At 39.8% G+C, this 22,666-nt stretch overlaps 1 protein-coding gene across 7 annotated transcripts in view; it reads right to left on the bottom strand.

Annotated features, from left to right (window-relative positions):
* The window catches only part of tafa5a (TAFA chemokine like family member 5a), a 599,853-nt gene that overhangs the window by 93,429 nt on the left and 483,758 nt on the right, over positions 1–22,666 (bottom strand). For 4 of the 7 annotated variants that reach the window (XM_055653039.1, XM_055653037.1, XM_055653041.1 and 1 more), the window contains exon 3: positions 21,024–21,184. In XM_055653039.1, the coding sequence (XP_055509014.1) occupies positions 21,024–21,184 (161 nt within the window). The remainder of the gene's footprint in view (positions 1–21,023; positions 21,185–22,666) is intronic. The other 3 variants (XM_055653043.1, XM_055653042.1, XM_055653044.1) reach the window with 1 other exon arrangement.

The following is a 22,666-nucleotide window of genomic DNA, read 5'->3' as shown; positions in this document are numbered from 1 at the left end:
CTCTCCGTAATCTTCTCAGGAAGTAGAGGCGCTGATGTGCTTTCTTTATAATTGCATCAGTGTTCTCGGACCAGGAGAGATCTTCAGAGATTTGCACGCCCAGGAATTTGAAGCTCTTGACCCTTTCCACCATCGACCCATTGATATAAACGGGACTGTGGGTCCCCATCCTACCCCTTCCAAAGTCCACAATCAGTTCCTTGGTTTTGCTGGTGTTGAGGCCAGGTTATTGTGCTGGCACCATATGGTCAGTCGGTCGATCGCTCTTCTATACTCTGACTCGACCCCATCAGCGATACGTCCCACAACAGAGATGTTGTCAGCGAACTTGATGATGGTGTTCGCACTATGACCGGCTATGCAGTCATCAGTATAGAGTGAGTACAGCAGGGGACTGAACACGCAGCCTTGAGGTGCTCCCATGCTGATTGTTATCGAGGCTGACACCTTTCCACCAATTCCAACCAGACGCCAGATGTTCAGACTGACTACCTATCACAAGATCATCAACCAGGACATCGACCTCGACGCTGACTTATACGTCAAAGAGAAAACAACAAGATCCAGAAGAAGCCACAACAAGCATCTTGTAGTTCAACAACACACATCTACTCCCTACATCCAGTCATTTCTCCCTGAAGCAATTTCCCTCTGGAATGCCCTCCCACAATCCTCTGTTGACATGCCCACCTTCGCAACCTTCAAGACCTCCATCCAGCCCACAGATTGGACAGCCCCCGCTAGACCAGACCCACTCTCATTAACTTCCAGTATAGTCCCTGGTGGACCCTCCAGAAGGGATGACCACAGGTACAAGGCTCGGCTGATATACTCCAGCATTTTGTGTCTATCGTCAATGAGGAACTTGAAATAGACACAAAGTTCTGGAGTAAGTTAACAGGTCAGGCAGTATCTCTGGAGAAAAAGCATGGGTGATATTTTGGGTCAGTACCCTTCTTCAGAGTCTGAAGAAGGCACCCGACCTGAAACTTCACCAATCCTTCATCTCCACAGATGCTGTCTGATCCACTGAGTTACTCCAGCACTTTGTGTCTATCTTTGGTATAAACCAGCATCTGCAGTTCTTTGTTTCCTACAAGAAATAGATCTCGGCTGGTTTGGTTGACATAATATAAACAACGGAATATTCATGAATAAAATGAAATAAATACTACTGAGCACCTAGTTGACAAGCCATCAGGAACTTGAGAGTGAGCAGACACTCCAACAATTAAAATTCTACAAATGAGTTGCAGTGATTATGAACCATTTGTGTTTCCTAAATTGTATATGGTAATTTGAAATGATAATACAAATATTGCCTTTACATTATAATATGAACTTATCCTTCTTCAAATTTTCTTATTGGGCAAATTGGTCTGTTTCTGCTTTTGAGGAAATTTCAAGCAAGGTAATTTTTTACTGGCTGGGTGCACAGTGGTGATCCTTGCTGATCCTTCAAAATCAATCTGTCTGTCTGTCTGTCTATATATATTAGTAAAACTCTCATCTTGACCGCTTCCTGACTGCGTTGTAATTAAATGTGCGCAAAAACGATCCCCCATAGCACTACAATGTTCTCCCACCTTACTCACCATTCTCCTCTGCTGCAAGTCAAATAAGTTTTGTTCCAATTAGTGAAATAGTACAAAGGTTATGATGGTTTTGAAGTTGAGGGAACCAGGCCTCCTGCGTGACTGGGACCCAATGGGTCCCACTTAGTTTAGTAACCCATTAAAGGTAGCTCACAAACTTACTCATATGTAATATGAAGCAAAAGCCAACAAAAGCTCCTTGCTCTTTGCACCACAATGATGTTGCACTCTCAAGACAGATGTGTTACATCATTGCATCAAAAATAAAAATAAATAGATAGCTGAGAGTTCTCATGAGGAATCTCTCTCTAAGTAGTAAATATCTCATTTGTTCACATTCTCACTCATGTACTGTTTGCTGAGGGAATATGACAGTGGGAATCTCATCAACCTGCAAGCACAGATGCTTCCAAATACATATTTTTGTAATCTATTTAATTTGTATTGTAAACAAGTTATTCATATAAAAGGAAATAATGTGTAATATTTTACAGGGAATATGTATGGTCGTTGGAACTACGTTGTTTTATCTCGGACCTGCTTCAATGAATAAAATATAAAAGAACATTCACGTACAGACTAATTGGTGGCTAACCTTCCAAAACCTCAGTGATTTCACTGTTAAATGAGTCGGGGTGGGAAATTAGCAAGTGCGAAGGAAAAGCTGCAACAGAGCTGCATCTGAATAAAAGGTGTAATTACTGACACTCTGCACACTAATGGAGCTGGAAGACGATATTGAAGGCTGAGGCTCGTCGAGGGATGTGACTCTCTTAATAGAGTTTACTTATGCACAACGGAACTTGACATTCTGCACTATTAGTAAAAAGTGTCTCTCGCACACTGTGCCTGGCTGCGTTAAGGAGCTAATTTGTCTTCACCTGCAAAATCGTCCAGGTGGCCTGCGTGCCTATTGAATTGGATTGAATACATTGTATCCCTGGATTAGTAACCTCCAGTGCTTGCAAATCAGACGAGAGCAACCAGCAATTTTAATGAGCTAAGCGGTACAGGTTGACACTGTTCTTGTGTCATCTTATCTGATTTCAGGAATGTTTTGAACTATTCAATGATTTATATCATTGCCCTGAGAAACACAGTCCACATGATCTGGGCTCAATTTATAAAGAATAGATAATGAGAGATTATAAATTTGGTCAAAAAGGAAAAGGAAGGACATATGAGGTTTAGCTTGGGCCTTTGTGGAATATAAAGATAGCAGGAAATAACTCAGGCAGGCAATTAGGAGGGCCATTAGGGGCCATGGAATATCATTAGGTTTAAGAGAATCTGAGGCTATCTATGTGAGCATTAAAAACAAGAGGGTAGCTAAGGACATAGTTGAACCACTCAAGGATAAAGGAAGGAATACATGTTTGGAGGTAGAGGATGCAGGCAAGGTACTAAACAAGTACTTTGCATTGATATTCACCAAGGACCAAGACATGGAGAATAGTGACATCAGTGTGTGGGGTATATTAAAAGCTAGAGCCTTTTGAGATCAGGAAGGAGGTGGCGTTGGGTCTCTTGAAGAGCATTAAGGTCCCATCCTACACATGAGACAATTTACAGAAGCCTAATAAACCTGCAAGTCTTTGGATTGTGGGAGGAAACCAGAGCACACAGAGAAAATCAGTGGTTCTATTTTAAACGAGCACCCGCTCATTTTTAACGAGTGATCTTTGGTTCTCGATTCTTTTTCCTAGACGAATAATCTTGTTAAGACCTCTTACAATGTGATATGTTTCAATCAAGTTTCATCTCACTCCAGTGGATACAGGCATAGGGTAGCTTAAACCCCAGCGGTATGAAGATTGACCTCTAACTTCAAGTATCCTTTGCTTTCCCTCTCCCTCCATCCCCTCCCCCTTTTCAGTTCTCCTACCAGTCTGACTGTCCGACTACATTTTATAGCAATGTTACAAAATCTTAAGATTTTAAAAATCAAGTCTGCAATTTATCCCATTAGATAAAACATAAAAATAAGTTTAATTTGACACCTAATTCACTTTCATATCTTCAGTATTAAAACAGTTATAGCCATTTTCATACTCGGAAATTAGCATCTTCTTCCCTATTGCTTTTCCATTGACTTAACACAAAAGCTGTGATTGAAGACAGCCCATAACTTTCTTAAAAATCAAGAGAACTGAATGACATTTTCAGTTATTATAGATTGAAGCATTCTGAAACAAATATAAAACATCTTACTTGGATGACCTGAAATTAAAACATATAATTAATTAATTACCTAATTGCAGTTAATTACAAAATTGACCATTGTGACAGAAATAGTAATAAACACCCAGACTGCCTTGAAAATTCAAAAATGTGATATTCTCAAGATCAGAACTTTAATATTATTGTATAATATGCTGTGTCATATACATATAGGTAAATAAATTACAATTTCTAGCAATAGACCAAGTCTTTATGAAGATCAGTTGCTAGCTGGTACATTGGCATATTATAATCCTCAGATTGTAACCAATAAGCAACTCTGTCCAACTCTGTTTTTCCTCAACTTTTCAATTTTGGCATTGTAAACTACAAGTTTTGCTCTTCAAACCACGCATGACATGCCTTTCTGCCCACTACTTTCCCATTAAGAATGTCCTGTAGATTCCATTTCTTAAGAAAAGGATATATTTTTTAAATAGCCTAAGTATCCAAATAACAAACTAATCCCATTCACACAAGAATTCACAATTTAACATGATTTTTAAATCTCACTGTCATGAATTTATATGCCAGATGGATGGAATTTAATGTTTAATTCCCATAAATTAATCTAGAAACATCCACTCAATATAATTAAATTTTTTTTTTTTTTGCACAATACATGGGACTAAAACTGATATTTGGTATAAAAATATTGACTATGGATAGACAATAACACAAAATATAGACGATTTAGATGCTCTTATGACATGATTGTCCAAAAAAAAGAGCAATTAAATCATCTTGCGAGTGTTTTTTTCTGGAACAGGATCGATTGGAACGTTGCATTTGTGGTGAATTTGAACCCCATATCGGCAGGAAAAACACTGCCGGTTCGTATGGGGCCCAAATCACATTTTCGCATCGTAAAATTTGATTAAAGCCATCCCAAGAAACAAGATTATATGTAAAATAAACGACTTACATATTGTTTTGTCCCGTTCATGCAATCCATCACGTTGTAGGCATTGAAGGCATTAAAAGTTGCTTTTTATTTTAATGTAATTATTAAATTGTCTTGCGATGTAAAAAAAAAAGAATCTGGAATGGAAGTCGGGCTGGTTTATCTTCAGCAGCTGGCAGCCCGAGGAAGTCCGCCTCCGATAAACAGTAGAAAACGGCATTTTAATCCCGCCCCGCACCCTCACCCTCAAAGGCGTCGAAGTCGCGCACACGGCTAGTGGCAGAACTGCAGCGCCGCTGAAGGTAAGTTTTGTAACATCGTTACATTTTATCTCTGTACCGTCCACTCCCCTGTCATCAGTCTGAAGAAGGGTCTCGACCCGAAACGCCAGAGATGCTGGCTGTCCCATGGAGTTACTCCAGCATTTTTTGTTTATCGTCAAATACTACTGAAAGACTGGGCGCAAAGCAAAGTGAAAATGTTTGCTAATTCTCTGTTCCCATTCTTATCATGAAAAGCACTGCTCATGAACTTGCTTTATATTCATTTTTTAACTGTTTTCAGTTTTAGGAGATAACCTAATATTATTATGTTATTAAGTCTTTATAAAGCTGCCGTTAACTTGCTGCAGAATGCTGCTGGCGCTTCACAGTTAGCAATGGAGACCATATTTAGCATACGGCTATCATGTTTTGTGACTGGGAGGCATGCAAGACCACATTAAAAAAAACACACCAGATGCTGGAAATCATAAATAAAAACAGAACAAATGCTGGAAACACTTAGAATCACTTTAAGAACCACTGGTTTAGTGCAAGGTAAAGCCAGCAAAGCTGCTCAAGGATAGCCCAAGGGTCATTAAAGAGGTAGATAGTAGTTCAGACATTATTGCTCTAATGGATGGATGTATTTATTAAATGTTTATATTATTTTCTACATGTGTCTGTAACACAGCAAACCTGCTTCTTGACTCACCATGAACTGACAACTGACTAAAACAATTGAACAAGTGTTCACAATTTACTTTCATTTTTTTTTCTCTATTATTCACATCAACAGCTCATTATTAAATAATCAAGAATTTCTATGAACAGGAACTTGCTGAGTATTCGTTGGATTATAAAACACATTCTGCTCTTTTCTTTATATTTCACTGATTCTTCCATTTGCCTTCTCCAGTTGAGTCAGGAGAATCGTTTTACTCTGATGCACTTCAGGGTGAATCTGTGAACAGTCCACATTTCCATCTCTCTGGCACTAAACCTATTACAGCAACCATTTGATAGCTTACTTCCAGACATGATAACGGACATAAAATAAAATAGAAAATGCTGGTAATATAGCGTGTTAGACACCATTTCCAGAAAAAAGAAACAGTTAGTTTCAATGAACTTTCATCATACTCAAAACAATTTGCCTGAAGAAGGGTCCCAACCCAAAATGTCTTCAATTCATGTTCTCTAGTCATACGACCTGACCCACTGAGTTATTGCAGCACCATGTATCTTTTTTTTGTAAACCCAAAATGTTAATCCGATTTCTCTTGCAACAGATGCTTCCTGACTTACTTAGCATTTCCATTTTAATTTCAGATTTCCAGCATTCACACTACTTTGCACCACCACTTGGAAATTGGTAATTGCCTCAGCTGCCAATTGACCGTGGGAAAATGAGGCCATGTGGTGACAGTGGATGAAATCTAAACTCAACCTTCATGGTATCAACAACATCTATTATTTCCATCATCAATGCACTTACAAAAAGATTATGACAATCTGGGGAACTTGACTTCTGTGAACCCTGGTCTAAGAAGTGGCTCAAACCAATTAAATAACAACAGTGCTCTCTTTCTGACTCTTTACAAAATCATATCTGTGAATGGACCTGATGAATAAATTCTTAAAGCAAAAACTAGGAGAAGTGTTGGGCTTGATCTACATTGAAATTCTTCCAGAATATAGTTATTTGCCAAGTGTATCTTTGCGAGAATAAAACATGACAGCATTTGGCAAACACAAAGAGCGAGGGGGTGGGAACAATAAAGAGTTTAGTTTAATTTAGTTTTGAGAGACACCGTGGAAACAGGCCCTTCGGTCGACCAGTGATCCCTGTAAATTAACACTATCCTACACACACTAGGGACAATTTACAATTATACCAACACTCCAAAGACGTACAGGTTTGTAGGTTGGAAGAAACATAGAAACATAGAAGATAGGTGCAGGAGGAGGCCATTAGGCCCTTCGAGCCAGCACCACCATTCATTGTGATCATGGCTAATCGTTCCCTATCAATAACTCATGCCTGCCTTCCCTCCATATCCTTTAACTCCACTAACCCCCAGAGCTCTATCTAACTCTCTCTTAAATCCATCCAGTGACTTGGCCTCCACTGCCCTCAGTGGCAGGGAATTCCACAAATTCACAACTCTCTGGGTGAAAAAGTTTTTTCTCATCTCAGTATTAAATGGCCTCCCCTTTATTCTAAGACTGTGGCCCCTGGTTCTGGACTCACCCCACATTGGGAACATTTTTTCCTGTACCTAGCTTGTCCAGTCCTTTTATAATTTTATATGCTTCTATAAGATCTCCCCTCATCCTTCTAAACTCCAAAAAACAGAAGATCTAGGGAAAAAACCCATGCAGGTCATGGGGAGAATGTACAAACTCCATACAGGAAAGCACCCGTAATCAGGATCGAACCCGGGTCTCTGGCGCTGTAAGGCAATAGTTCTTCCACTACGACACTGTGCCTCCCCGTTGCAGGGTGAAACAAAGGGATTGCAGAACTTGCACTTCTGAGTGATTACTTTATATTTATTGTAATGGCTGGAGGATGACAGATGATGTACAAGTTGAGCTGTGAGTAAAAACAAGCCTCTTTTGGGGAATTACAATAATGTGCATCCATAAATTTGATTACATTATCTTTATTAGCTTAACAGCAAGTTGATTCCTTCCACAAATCTTCTTTTAAGACTAGTGAGGGGATGAAAGGAATGTGTCAGTATGGCAGCAGGAATGGTGCTGATGGCAACGTGAACGGAAAGAGCGGCAATTTGCAAAATTGCAAAAAAAAAACCTGCAGAAAATTGCAAAATAAAATTGCCTTAGGGAGCACCAAACAAAAATCATCAGCAGTCCCAGTATGGGAACAGTTTATAGTGATCAACCTGCTGGTAGAAAGACAGCGATCGAAAAGAAAATTCAAAATAATATCTAGCGACCTAATTTTAAGCTGTAGAGTTCTAATTGAACAGCTTGTAGGCTTTTTCTGCACCTGTTTTACACCAGCTCCCAGTAAAGCAGGAACTGCATTGCCAAAGGTCTGCAGGGAATTTATTTGCGAATCACAATAATTAATTCAAATAATTTCTGAGGCAGTAAAGAGACTGGTTTACACACCTAGTCTGGCCTGTAAATCTATACAAACTGTTGCTAGAACAGGACTGGGAGGCTGCCTAGAGGAAAGCCGAGAGCTACTGGGCTTTAGTTTCAGTTGGCAAGGGGATATTGCTGCAAATGCCATGAGAAAACCAACCACTATTATTTCCTAGAATGGATGCAGTTTCCAACTCACCACTTCACTTTATCAGGTGACCAAGAGTCAAGAATGTTTAATTGTTACATAAACTGAGAACGGAATAATGAAACTCTTACTTGCAGCAACATTACAGGTCTGTAAACACAATACGCATACATAATATATAAACAAAAATAAATAAATTAATAGCCCTGATCAGACCCAAAATGATTTTTACTGTGATGTGGCCACACCATTAGGAGGAGGGTCATGTCCCACTATGAGTGTTTTACTTGTTTTAGCTAACATTGTTCTCTCCTCGTAGCAATGTGCCTCCACCCCAATCACAATCCAAGGCATCGGCGGACTTTTCCATTTCTTGGGCTGCACTCCTGCACGTTTCAGGCTACAACCCACCCAAAGGTCACAGGTTCAAATCCAGCCATGGCACATTATGAAAATGCACTCAGTAAAAGCTCTTGTCTATGCTCAATAGTTTCGTCAATCAAGAGGAATGCACTTGACAAATCCTAAGAAACTCTGTCTTCCAATACATGACTGACTCTAAAATGTCCTGCGAGTGAGGCTTCATCACTCTTCAAAAGATCAGCATTTTCACTTACAATGGCTGAATTGATAAAGGTCACTCCTCATGTTTTGTTTCACATTGATTCTCAAAATAATAAGGCTGGCTCCTTTTGCATCAAAAAAAGGTGTCAGCCATAGGAATTTTCGACTGCTTGGTAGTTTATCGCTTAAGTTTGATAAAATAAACAATGTGTTTCCAACATACTTTCAGGGTCTGTAACTTCCAGTTAAAGCTTCATTTCTTTATCCTTCTAAACTAACTCATCCTCTGATACCTATCTTATAGTGTGGCCCTTGTTAGAACCTTTTTTGGGAAAGGATGTCGAGAGCACCCATTCATTATTTTGCAAAAAAAAAGTCCATGCTACAACAAAGTATAGATGAGAACTGGAAATCGTTACATCTGTTTTGTTGCATATTGACGTGCAAAATGGATGGAAACCTAGCTATTTCGTAAGTCTGCATAGGTTTCAAAGGGGCTGTTCACATTGAAACAGTCAATGCAAAAGACTGGAAACTTTTACCAAGTTAGGCCCAAATAGTAAATAGACTTTCCATGATTTGTTGTGCTAGTTCATGAAGGCTTCTCCCACAAAGTTGGCAATCCCTCCAAATTGCAACATTGCAAAGTTTTTGTTAATTGTTCCCATTTCCAAATATCAAGATGGCTCTTCAAATTTAGGAATAAAAACATGAATAGACAAACTATTTTCTGTGTAGGAAGGGACTGCAGTTGCTGGTTTACACTGAAGGAAGACAAAAAATACCAGAGTAACTCAGCAGGACAGGCAGCCACTCTGGAGAGAAGGAATGGGTAATGTTTTAAGTCGAGACCCTTCTTCAGACTTTGAGCCAAGGGAGAAGCTATTTTCTCACAAAAAAATAAGTGATCTTATAAGTCACCAGCTGTGAATAAAAGATTAAAATGACTTTTAAAATTACACAAAACTGTTAAGACCATTGGTATATACGTCATTTTATTTTATATTGCGTGAATATCTGTATCATTTTTAAAGTCAATTTCATTTTTTTTCACACAGGAGGTAAATGAGAAACTCGTAAAAAAGTGGTTATGTTCTGAGATAAAATCAAATTCTACCAAATTAATAAAATATTGCCATATTCGCACCTTTAAATGCCTGCTGATTTTTTTTAATGTAAGGAAAATCCTGCTTTTCAATTTCCTGCCTGACCTCCTAACATCAGTCTGCAGACTTCATTCCTGTCTCTTCCTTTGTGATTGGGAAGGATGCCAAGAGCATCCATTCTTTAAGTTGCAAACAAAAAGTCCATGTTACCATAAAGTATAGATGAGAACTGGGAATAATTACATTTGTTTTGTTGCATATTAACGTGCAAAATAGATGGAAGCCTAGATATTTCATGCCTGCATTACTTTCAAAGGAGTAATTCACATTGAAATCATATGTACAATGACTTCTGGCTGCTCACCCTCCCACTTGAGAATTTTCTGCAATCACTGAAAGGCATTCTTGACTCAGGCACGCAGGAGGCAACATACCTCCTTGCTATGTCTTTTGCAGCCACTTGCTCTGCATCCCACATCCCTGCCAGGCTAGTTTAAATTTTGTAAAACCAATGAAAGTGCATACAAAGATAGACACAAAATGCTGGAGTAACTCAGCGGGACAGGCAGCAACTCCGGAGAGAAGGAATGGGTGACATTTTGGGTCGAGACCCTTCTTCAGACTCGACCCAAAACTTTGGCCATTCCTTCTCTCCAGAGATGGTGCCTGTCCCGCTGAGTTATTCCAGCATTTTGTATCTATCTTCAGTTTAAACCCGCATCTGCAATTCTCTCCTGCATAAATTGTATACAAAGTGGAAACAGTTCTTAATGAAAGAGAGCAGTATGCACAAACTCCATTGAACAATACAATAGCATACGAAATAGTACACGTTAAACATGGGAGACAGGGCAAATGAGATGTTATCTTGGATGGTTTGAACTCCCCTTTCTAAAAGCAGCAAAGGGCAAACATGCTCACTCAATGCGATCGAACGGCAATGATGAGCTTTGCCTTTCTCAGCTGGGGAATTGAGCATTTGGGGCTGATTGAAGGACTCAACCTGCAGCCTCATCTTTTAAATCAGTCTGTCTATTCTGAGCTCCCCAACGTAACACAAGCACTTCATCATTACTCAGAGGCAAAAGGGAAGCATTAGGGGGATGATTATCTGTTTAAAATACTCCTCCAGCTGTCTCTTAAACAAATATGCAGTCCCAGACACAATGCCTTTCAGCAAAGATACTGGATTTACATGCTCACGTTGTAAAACTATGCTACCACTTTCACCTCAGTTTTTCCAGTAACTCACGTAGCTGGTGCAATCCTGGAGAACTTAACTAACTTTAATAAGACATATAAAATATGAATACACATAATAGGTCTGAAGACAGATTAGGAGTCCAAGAACCAAGGGGAAATAAGTGTATAGTGGGACAGCTGTTTCATTGCTGTTAGAAACCTTTCTGCAGATTGGTGGATCTGAATCAGCCTCATTAATCGTAATCAGTCCTATATTTAGCAAGTTGCAATAAACACAAAGAACATTTAAAGCCATTGTCTTCATTCAGTTCAGATTCAAGATCAATTGAATCTTGGCAAATATTGATGCTATAAAGGGATTTAAGCACTGGGCTACTGTTAAACTGTTAGCAGAAATCTCAAATCTGAATTTGACCTAACTCCAGAGCAGGCACCATGGGATTCCCTCGGAGGTATTCTCACACCTCCTCACTTTGGCTAGGCTTGGAAACATTTTTGTTGTTGATGCTCTTCATGTAGAGATGAAACCTTTCAACAATGTACAACATTGTTTCTGAAATGTTCAGAAAGCGGGACTCCCTGAGATAACTTCTAAACTATTGATCAGGATTTGTGGTCGGCAGGGAATTTACTTCTGAATCCAGGGAAGTATGTTCACCTGTTCCAATGTGTGTTGCTATCATGCATCAGCTCAAACGCTCCCTTACATCCAATTGATGTGAGGCATAGCTAGTTAAATAGCCAATCATATAGAACTCCCACAGAACGGGAATCATGATGCCAGTAAAATAAGTTTATAAACATTACTCAGAATACTAAATTAATATTGTAATGAGTGCTTATGATTAAAGTAAAAGTTGAAATATCAAAGACATTATATAGTCTTAAGTCTTGTCAATTTTGAAATATTTAGGTTTGGAAATTACAACGTCCACCCCAAAAATATACCTTTTAAGGTATGATTTACCAAGGAGTAACTACTGTTTAAAACACCTCTTGGTGCTTGTGCAACCAAGCACTAGTTTTCCAGGGTATTTTATTATAGAACTATCTTCTGCTTTTAGTTTATGGACAACACTGACATTTAATGTGTAGGAAGGAACTGCGAATGCTGGTTTATTCCAAAGTAAGTCACAAAGTACTGGAGTAACTCTACGGGTCAGGCAGCATCTCTGGAGAAAAGGAATAGGTGGCTTCTCGGGTCCGAACCCTTCTTCGGACCCTGAAGTAAGGTTCCGACCCAAAATGTCACCTGTTCCATTTCTCCAGAGATGCTGCCTGACCCATTGAGTTGCTTCAGGACTTTGTGTCGATCACTGGCATTTAATGTGAGCACTACATCATACACACCACCTCGGTGTGTCTGCTGCCTTCATGAATGGGAAGTTTCCTTCAGTGAGCCAGATATACATTTAAAACACTCTCCAGTAGTACCATGGTCATCAATATTGACACAAAGATTAATTAATAACAAATCCATATTTCGCATTTACTTTGTTGGGATTTGAACTCTACTAATGATCCAGACCCATTAATGCCAATCCAGTAGGCCGATCATTATGACATCCTACATCTAGTTCAAGTGATTTGATCTTGCTCGTGAAATAGAAGGCTGCAGACAGCTGAACCCTGTAGATATGTGTTAGATCGCTGACACTGTCAAACTAACTGTGTGTGAAAATCCTGATGTTGTTGTCAGTTGAATGGAACAATGACATTGGTGGCTTCACCATAATTACAACAGCAAAGTCTAAGTCACTGGGAGTTTTAACATCGGAGACATTTCATTGCATATTTCCAGCCACATTCAAAGCACTACCTCACACAAGGGAGATAAAGATTGAGGGAAGTTATCAAAATAAGTAGTGCACTGCCTGTTTATAACCTGTGCCTTCACCTTTTAGGCTTGGTCAAGCAGAATGGGCTGCCAGCAGAAGAAAATATGACATGCAACCTTGATTAGCTATTACAACACTCACATAGCTTCTTCGCTGCCGTGTGCTGAGGCAGCAGGGTGAAGGCCGCGGACGCCAATAGAATTAACAAACTCATCAGGAAGGCTGTCTCCATCCTTGGGGAGGAGTTGGTTTAATGGGAGGTAGTCTTGGAGGGGATGTTGCTCCTCAAACTGCGGAGCATTTTGGGCAATACAGCTCACCCCCTCCATGACACACTGGTCAACCCAGCAACAGACTGGTTCTACCAAGATGCAGGACAGAATGCCACAGGAGATCCTATTTCCCTGTGGCTATCAAACTGTACATCTCAATCCCACTTCTGTTGTCGGGTAGATTGAGACTGACTCCGCACCACCTCCCCCCCCCCCCCCCAATCTTTTCACTCGTCACTTTAATTTCACGTATTTGTTTTTCATGTATCTTTATGACTGTTGGCAGATCAATTTCCCTCATGGGAAAAATAAAGTTCTATATTATCGTACCATACCATAAAGAATGCAACTGAAGAGATAAAACAGCTTCTTATGAGATACATAGGAAATATGGCCCTTCAAGCCTGCTTCACAATGTCAATGAAGTTACTCTGCGCTGAATTAACATTTCCACAATGATTATTGTAGTCGAGCATGTAGCAAATTTTAACAAGCATCTGGACATGAATTTTAAGTCTTCTTAGTGCAAAGTATTTATTGAGTGAAGTACATTTAAGACAGAGGAAGGTGACAGTTTTGAAGAGAAAATATCCCTCCTAGATGTGTTTTGTCAGAGTTATTAAAGGGAAGATAAGCGTGTGGTTTAAAAGATGACACGTTGTAATAATACCTATGATATCCATCATCTTTCTATGATGGAATATGTTTTTGCAAAAATTATTATATTCTGTCGTGACTATTTTTATTTTCACAGATTAAGTAAGAGTTTAAAAAAAAAGAGATTACATCAACTCTGCTCTCCATGAAAGAAAAGGGAGCGTTTTGATTCTCTACAGTCTAACAAATCAGACCAGTAGGATTCATGTAGTGAAATAAAATGCATTGTATTATGAGAAATTACAGTTCAAATTATGTTTAGAAGGTTTTGGTCCATGGGAGGTTGAAATCTTCTATCAGACAACACATAGGTTTGTGTGATTTGTCAGTGTGGAATAGAATAAACTCACTGGGCAATCTGATGACTCCTGTCATATTTAAACAATAAGCTCGGAGTTATTCTGGCCACTCATTTATATTATTAGGATCATGTGGCATTCCCTCAGTGTATGGATCTGCCTTTAAAGAATGCCATGAAGATGGCAGACAATTCTCCCTTTCCATTTAGATGGCGCCATCCACTTTCTGCATGGTGGAACCGATATACTGATATCCTGGTTTTGGAGTTAGATAATAGCATCTACCGTGTCTACATGAATATCATTCATGTGTTCTGAGAAAGACCAGTGGAGGTAGACTTTGACAATGTTTTTATTGTTTGACTGCTCACTCTCATCGACCTGGATTTGTTTTTTGGATTTTGATTACTTCAAGATGGATTCTGCAGCGGATAGAGGGAAGGACCAGTGCCGGTGAGCGGTCTGTTGGCATACGCCGGATTGGCGTACTGCGCATGTTGTTCCATTGTTTAAAAAGGGTTCTAAGAGTAAACCTAGCAATTATAGATCTGTTAGTTTGACGTCAATGGTGGGCAAATTAATGGAAAGGATACTTGGAGATAATATATATAATCATCTGGATAAACAGGGTCTGATTAGGTACAGTCAACATGGATTTGTGCCTGAAAGGTCATGCTTGACTAATCTTCTTGAATTTTTTGAAGGGGTTACTAGGGAAATTGATGAGGGTAAAGTGGTGGATGGTGTCTATATGGACTTCAGTAAGGCATTTGACAAGTTTCCACATGGAAGGTTGGTTAAGAAGGTTCAATTGTTGGGTATTAATAGTGGAGTAGCAAGATGGATTCAACAGTGGCTGAATGGGAGATACCAGTTTGTCAGGTTGGAGGCCGGTGACTTGTGGAGTGCCTCAGGGATCAGTGTTGGGTCCACTGTTGTTTGTCATATACATCAATGATCTGGATGATGCTGTGGTAAGTAAGTATGCAGATGATACTAAGATAGGTGGTGTTGTGTATAATGAAGTAGGTTTTCAAAGTCTACAGAGAGATTCAGACCATTTGGAAGTGGGCCGATGGAGTTTAATGCTGATAAGTGTGAGGTGCTACATCTAGGTAGGACAAATCAAAATAGGACGTACATGGTAAATGGTAGCGAATTGAGGAATGCAGTTGGACAGAGGGATCTAGGAATAACTGTGCATAGTTCCCTGAAGGTGGAATCTCATGTAGATAGGGTGGTAAAGAAAGCTTTTGGTGTGCTGGCCAATATAAATCAGAGCATTGAGTATAGAAGTTGGGATGTAATGTTAAAATTGTACAAGGCATTGGTGAGGCCAATTCTGGTATATGGTGTACAAATTTGGTCGCCAAATTATCGGAAAGATGTCAACAAAATAGAGAGAGTACAGAGGAGATTTACTAGAATGTTGCCTGGGTTTCAGCACCTAAGTTACAGAGAAAGGTTGAACAAGAAAAGTCTTTATTCTTTGTAGTGCAGAAGGTTAAAGGGGGACTTGATAGAGGTCTTTAATATTCTGAGAGGGATAGACATAGATGACGTGGATAAGCATTTTCCATTGAGAGTAGGGAAGATTCAAACAAGAGGACATGATTTGAGAATTAAGGGACAAAAGTTTAGGGGTAACATGAGGGGGAACTTCTTTACTAAGTGAGTGGTAGCTGTGTGGAATGAGCTTCCAGTGGAAGTGGTGGAGGTAGGTTTGTTTTTATCATTTAAAAATAAATTGGATAGGTATATGGATGGGAAAGGAATGGAGGGTTATGGTCTGAGTGCAGGTGGATGGGACTACGTGAGAGTAAGTGTTCGGCACGGACTAGAAGGGCCGAGATGGCCTGTTTCCGTGCTATAATTATTATATGGTTATATAGTTATATGTTGAAAGAATTGATCGACAGGGCTTGTATTCACTGGAATTTAGAAGTATGAGAGGGGATCTTCCATAAACATATAAAAATCTTAAGGGACTGGACAGGCTAGATGCAGGATGTTCCCGATGTTTGGGGAGTCCAGAACCAGGGGTCACAGTTTAAGCAGAAGGGGTAGGCCATTTAGGACTGAGATGGGAAAAACGTTTTCACTCAGAGGGTGGTGAATTTATGCAATTCTCTGCCACAGAAGGCAGTGGAGGCCAATATTTTCAAGAGAGAGTTAGATATAGCTCTTAGGCCCAATGGAATCAAGGGATATGGGGAGAAAGCAGGAATGCAGGGGTATGGATTTTGGATGATCAGCCATGATCATATTGAATAGCAGTACTGGCTCGAAGGGCCGAATGGCCAACACCTGCACCTATTTTCTATGTTTCTATGTTTCCATGGTAGATTAACTCCCGCATCCTCGAAGACTCTCTGAGTCTTCTGATGTTGGCTGTGGGAGATGCTCTGGAGCAGGGAGACTGAGGTGGCATGAGGCGAGGCATTTGTGGGTCAATGGATCGGATTGAGGTGTTGGAGGAGTGGACCATTGGAGACCCTGCAGCAACCCAGGGCTCGGTTGATTCTGGCAATGCTCCAAGTCGGACAAGGCGTACAGCGGCACGGAGTAGTGGAGCAGCAGTGAAGGACATCGACAACGTCGTAAGGCCAGGCAGACCCTTATAACCAGATAAGACTACATTGTGCACAACTGTGAGCTTGAAGTATTCAAGATAGTGCTGGAAACGTGGTGACTTTTGTATGCTGCTACAGTGCAATCTACTATCCTTACACCCTTATAGTTAAATATGATTATGCCTATGTATAGTAAGATTTTTATTGAACTGTATGCAACAAGAAATTTCACTGTACCTAGGTACACGTGACAATAAAATACAATAGAACCATTGGTTTTCATCCATGGTCACATCAATTCAGAGTAAATATATACCTGTGGGTGCCAGGTTTGTTTTGGTGACAGGTATTGCAAGTATTTCCTTGACTGAAAATGAGGAGAAAAGATACTAAGAACTTGTCCAAAGGTTATCATGGCATTTCCTGATTGCCACCATTCTCTGGTGTCTCTATGTTCATAGTTATGGAGCATGTAAGCTGGCCCTTTGGCCCAACTTGTCCATGCTGATCAATATGAATATCTGTGCTAATCCCACTTGCTTGCAGTTGACCAATCTCCCTCTAAACTTTACCTATCAATGTACCTGTCCAAATGTCTTTGTAATGGTATAATTGTATCAGCCTCTACCACATCCTCTGAATATTTATCCCATGTACCCACCATCTTTGTGAAAAATGTGTCCCTTAAATCCTCTTTAAACCCACATCCTCTGGCTTTAGTTATATGCCTCCTCCTCCTCCCTGGAAAAAAAGACTGTAACTATCTAGCCTATCTATCTCCTTATTTTATAAATCTCAATATGGTCACTCCTTAGCCTTCTTCACTCCAGAAAAAAAAATCCAGCTTCTACAATCTTTCCTTATAACTCAAGGCATCCAGTCCAGGCAACATTTCTGTGAATCTTATCTGCATCTTCTTTAACTTAATTGAATTGAATCTATTTGTAATTCAAAATAATTTGAACGAAATGTCGTTACAATACATAAATTGAACATAAACATCCATCACAGTGACTCTACTCCAGGCACCTCCTCACTGTGATGGAAGATAAAAAAAAAGTCTTATCTCTTCCTTGCTTCCTCCCCCATGGTCAGGCAGTCATACTGCTGCGTCGAGGCGATCGAGGCTCCCGATATCGAGGCAAATACCGATATTTAAAAGTCCCTTAATCACATTCTTGTTGAGAGTGGTAGACGCTCCACAAATTGCGCGGGGGGGATTCTATCTTGCCTGTGTAACCTTCAGGATAGTTGGGCACAGGACACATCATCAGTAGTGTACCCTTGCATCACTGGGTGTTTCGGCCTTTTAACACTTTGAACTTAATCACATTCTTCGCCAAGTCCACAAATTGCTTTCTTCTGTTCAGGCAGTGTGATGAGAAAACATGTTTAGAATGGTGTGGCTCTAATGTTACACTTACAGTGGGCGTCTGATTTTACCTTTCTCGCAATTGTGCAACGGCATTTGTGTGAGATTTTCATCACTGGCAGATGATAAAGTGGTAGCGTGCAACCACTGCTGTCTAAAGTAGCTGGTATTATTGTTGGATAATTTTTGATAAAAAGATCCATTGCACCTCTTTTTGTCACCCTTTGGCAATTTAATATTGAGACTTGGGATCTCATCACTGAGTAATGAGAGATGCTGCTAATACTGTAGGTGTCTGAAGTTGTTTAAATGGTGGAACCAGCAAGCAACCCTTTCCTTCTTGGACGCTCTGTTTACATGGAGTGTTTTATATCCGGTGTCACTATAGCAGTGGAAAAAATGGCAGACTCACTTGATTATTTACTGCTCTGCAGGAAACATAATGTTTCCATCCTTTCATCAATGATGAGTCAAACTTCAAAATGTTGTTATTTAACCAAAATCTTTGGTCTCAAAGACATCAAAGTTTCAGGACCTAAAATCGAATTTCCATCAAACACAAAATGTCCACTGTGTGTATTTCATGGCAAAACCTCGTTTTCTGGGTGGGATTTAGTGGAAAACCTTTACAGTGTTAAAAAGCTGAAACCATCCATAATGTTGTCAAATATTACGACTGAGAAAATCATAATCCAATGATTTGTATGTTCCTCTGGCAGTGACCTGCCAGAAATTGTTGGAAATCGAGAGCCACTGTGAGAGAAAGTTATGATTGTGAGGCATGCAGTAACCATGGGTATCTCCGATGGCCACCTGTGTATGTCTGTGGAACTTCGTCCATGAGCAACATTTGCCTTTGCATCCCATTGCACCCTCTCTCTCCATTCTGTGCCAAACTTTAACAAAACAAAACTCTTTGGTGTCATAATCTTCCCCCAGACTTTCCCCAACCTCCAGTCCAGGCAATATACCTGTACATCTTTTCTGCACGTTCTTTAGCTTAAATGGTGACATTCCTCATCCAGTCTCTCATTTCCTTTCTTTTGTTCAGATCGTGTGATGCGAAAACATGTTTAATACCACAAGTAGGACACCCATTGACTTTTGTGGAATCGGGTACATGTCCCAGAGACTCTTGTGGAATCAGGTACACAAAGACATTTTGTGAGGCAATGGAGCTGGAGGTCAAATGACACCAGATTGGTGAATTCTTTCCTCCAGCCTCAACAAAGGGCTACTATTTGCCATTTACAGTACATTTCTTCTGAACTTGTACCAGTTCTTCGCATGGTTAAAAACAGTAGGAATTTCAATGAAATTCTTCGATGTTTGACATCTTTACTATAAAAGTTATCTAAATAACATTATGTTCATTATCAGAAAATGATGAAAAGTAGTGAGATCAATGCCACATTTCATTCTCCCAGACTTGCTGACAGCACCAGCATTTTCCTCCAAAGATCGCGTTTTTTGAGCTGCTCCGTTAAAGGTGTTTTCCTCTTAAGCACAATGTAAATCATACCAGGTTTCAAATTTGAGAATCAGTACTTCTCGTTTTTACATTGCACCAAATTCCCCAGAGACTGAGGAATGTATTTGCAATTGAAACCATGCACCTTCACGGTATGACATCACCATTGTACTGCTGCACATACCATGTTCAGATCAGATAGGCCAGACAATAGTTTGCACCTTTTCTTTGGAACAGGGCCAGTAGTGTGAGTATTGAGATGAGTGTGATTTTTATACAGCAGCCAGAAGAATTGAAAGTTGGCAGCTGATTGGGCTGTAGCAGGGCTGGATGGACTCATATCAGTGTAAACTTCAATCCCCTACTTTTGCCTGCATACTTCTGTCAATTAAAGATTCTACAACAAGGCTCACGGTAACTGTTGGATTAATTCAAGATAGACACAAAATGCTGGAGCAACTCAGCGGGACAGGCAGCATCTCTGGAGAGAACGAATGGGTGACGTTTCCAGTCGAGGTCCTTCTTCAGACCCGAAGTCTCAACCCGAAACGGCACCCATTTCTTCCCTCCAGAGATGCTGTCTATCCCGCTGAGTTGCTCCAGCTTTTTTGTGTCTATCTTCGGTTTAAACTGGCAACTGCAGTTCTTTCCTATACATTGGATTAACCCAACTCACTTCAGGTTGACTTTGTCCGACTCTCAAAAACCAATATGGTTAAGACAAAATTAGAATGACAGTAAGCTTAATTATTGATGTTCATTCCACACATTTCCTGACCATATTAACTGCTTCATGTTCCTACAATGAGTTGCTTAAAAGTAAACAGTGATAGGTTTTGTCTTCTTACTAAATTCACTGATGTGGGATGAACACGACATGGAACAATGCCTGACTTATCCAAATAGAAAAATACAGCTAGCTCCTGGTAATCAAAATTTCACTTCCCAACTAAGGCAAATATCTGTGAAGCACACGTAATTATAACCTTAAATAAACACCACAATAAGAACCCATATCACAATTATCAATCAAATTCTTTGAAATAATAAAATCCAGAACAGTTAATTTATTTTCTTTTGTTTGCAAAAGAAAATATGGTTATTGCCAATCTTTGTTGCATGATACACTCGGTCACTTTCAATAATACACTTATTCAATTATAACAGAAAAATAAATCATTCATATCTATACCATTTAATAAGTGATATTTGAACAAGTTGGCTGTTCACATTCACGTCGTATCTTAACATATCTTAAAATGTCCTACAATCAGTTTGTATATCCACTGAAGTTACATTTTGAGTTATTGTTAATGCAGCAATTCAAATAATGTACTTATAAATTGTCACAAGGCTATTTCAGCTTTAAGCATGGGGATGATTACAGTAGCTTTAAATGTCCATTATAGAAAGGCACATACTTGGTTTGTCTGTTGATTGGATCCCTTCCTTACCGTTGTTGTCTTTATTCGGCCACCTGGCTGTGTGCAGGTCCAGCCTGATTTATTCATTAACAAATTGCAGCCTTCTCCTTCCAAACAGGGAAGCATTTCACACCATTGTCTAGTTTTTACGATACGTGCTGGAAATTGAAAGAAAAATATACGTCAGTCCTCTGACATTTTACCATATGAAAGTCAGCCTAAATGAAATGATCAAATACCAACATATTTGTTTCTTCAGATTTTTGTTTTAACCATTTTATATCCATGTCTCTGCCCATGTACATTTATTTCAAGAGTGAGAGACCATAAGACAGGGGCTAAATTGGGCCATTCAGCCAATTGAGTCTACTCCACCATTCCATTATGGCTGATCTATTTTTTCATCTCAACCCCATTCTCATGCCTTCTCCCTGTAGCTTTGATACCCTTCCTAATCAAGAACCTATCAATATCCGCTTTAAAAAAAATCAATCTCTTTGCCTCCACCGCTGTCTGTGGCAATGTATTCCACAAATTCACCACCCTCTGGCTAAACAAATTCCTCCTCATCTCCATTTTAAGGATAAGTATGGGATCTTTATTGAGGTTTCACAAACACAAAGTAAGTCATCCTGAATGAGTCCAACCAAAGCCCTTAATTGCAACTTCAGAAGACCACCTATCGATTTCACCATACCAGTCATCATTATTAAAAGCCAAGAAAGTCTCCAAAATCAGTGCCAACTTCTTGTAGTTAGTCTCATCAAGAAGTATGACTACTGGATCCCCTGTGGATTATGTACCGTTAACAGCAGAAAATAATGGCTTGGCTTTCCCATTGAGAGCGTGGACTGATGTGAAGGGAATGAACATGCAATGAGTTATAAATATCAATGATATTATAGGGCTAGATGCTATTAATGCTGAACAAACTCTCCCTATCATTATACTACAATTCCATGTGCCCCATTTGCAATGCAAAGCAAGTGTCACAAAGCAATCCTGAATCCTTTGTATGCCTCATTATCAACTTCTCCTACCTAACAATGATTTATTCTACATTTTCCTTGAGCTTCATCCCCTTTGAGTTCTTGTTTTCACACCTTACCCTTCCATATCTCAAGGTCTCCCTCTCCCCTGACTCTCAGTCTGAAGAAGGGTCTCCACCCAAAACGTCTCCCATTCCTTCTATCCAGAGATGCTGCCTGTCCCGCTGAGTTACTCCAGCATTTTGCGTCTATCTTCCCTGAAACTAATTGGCTTATTCCAATAGGAGGGAGGGAAATAAAGTTTATGGCACAGTCTTTAAATGGTTTAACCCCGTTAAAGCGAAGTGTTATTTATGGCGGTGGAATCTAAGGAATTCTCTGCTGCAGAGGGCACAGTCACGAGTTCATAGAATGTACAATAGTTCAGCACAAGAACAGGCTCTTCAACCTACAAGGTCTGTGTTGAAGATGATGACAATCAATATCCCTCCATCCCCTGCATATCCATGTGCCGATCCAAAACTCTCTTAAATGCCACTGTCATATCTGCCGCAACCACCACCCCCTGGAGGTGCGCATTACACACTCACCACCCACTAGAAAAAAACCTGCCCCGCACATCTCCCATAAGCTTTGCCCCCTCTCTCCTTA

This window comes from Leucoraja erinacea, chromosome 22 (assembly GCF_028641065.1).
Source record: "Leucoraja erinacea ecotype New England chromosome 22, Leri_hhj_1, whole genome shotgun sequence".
In the NCBI taxonomy this organism is placed as follows: Eukaryota; Metazoa; Chordata; class Chondrichthyes; order Rajiformes; family Rajidae; genus Leucoraja; species Leucoraja erinaceus.
The sequence above is the reverse complement of the archived record's forward strand: the minus strand, read 5'-3'. Positions and strand labels throughout refer to the sequence as shown.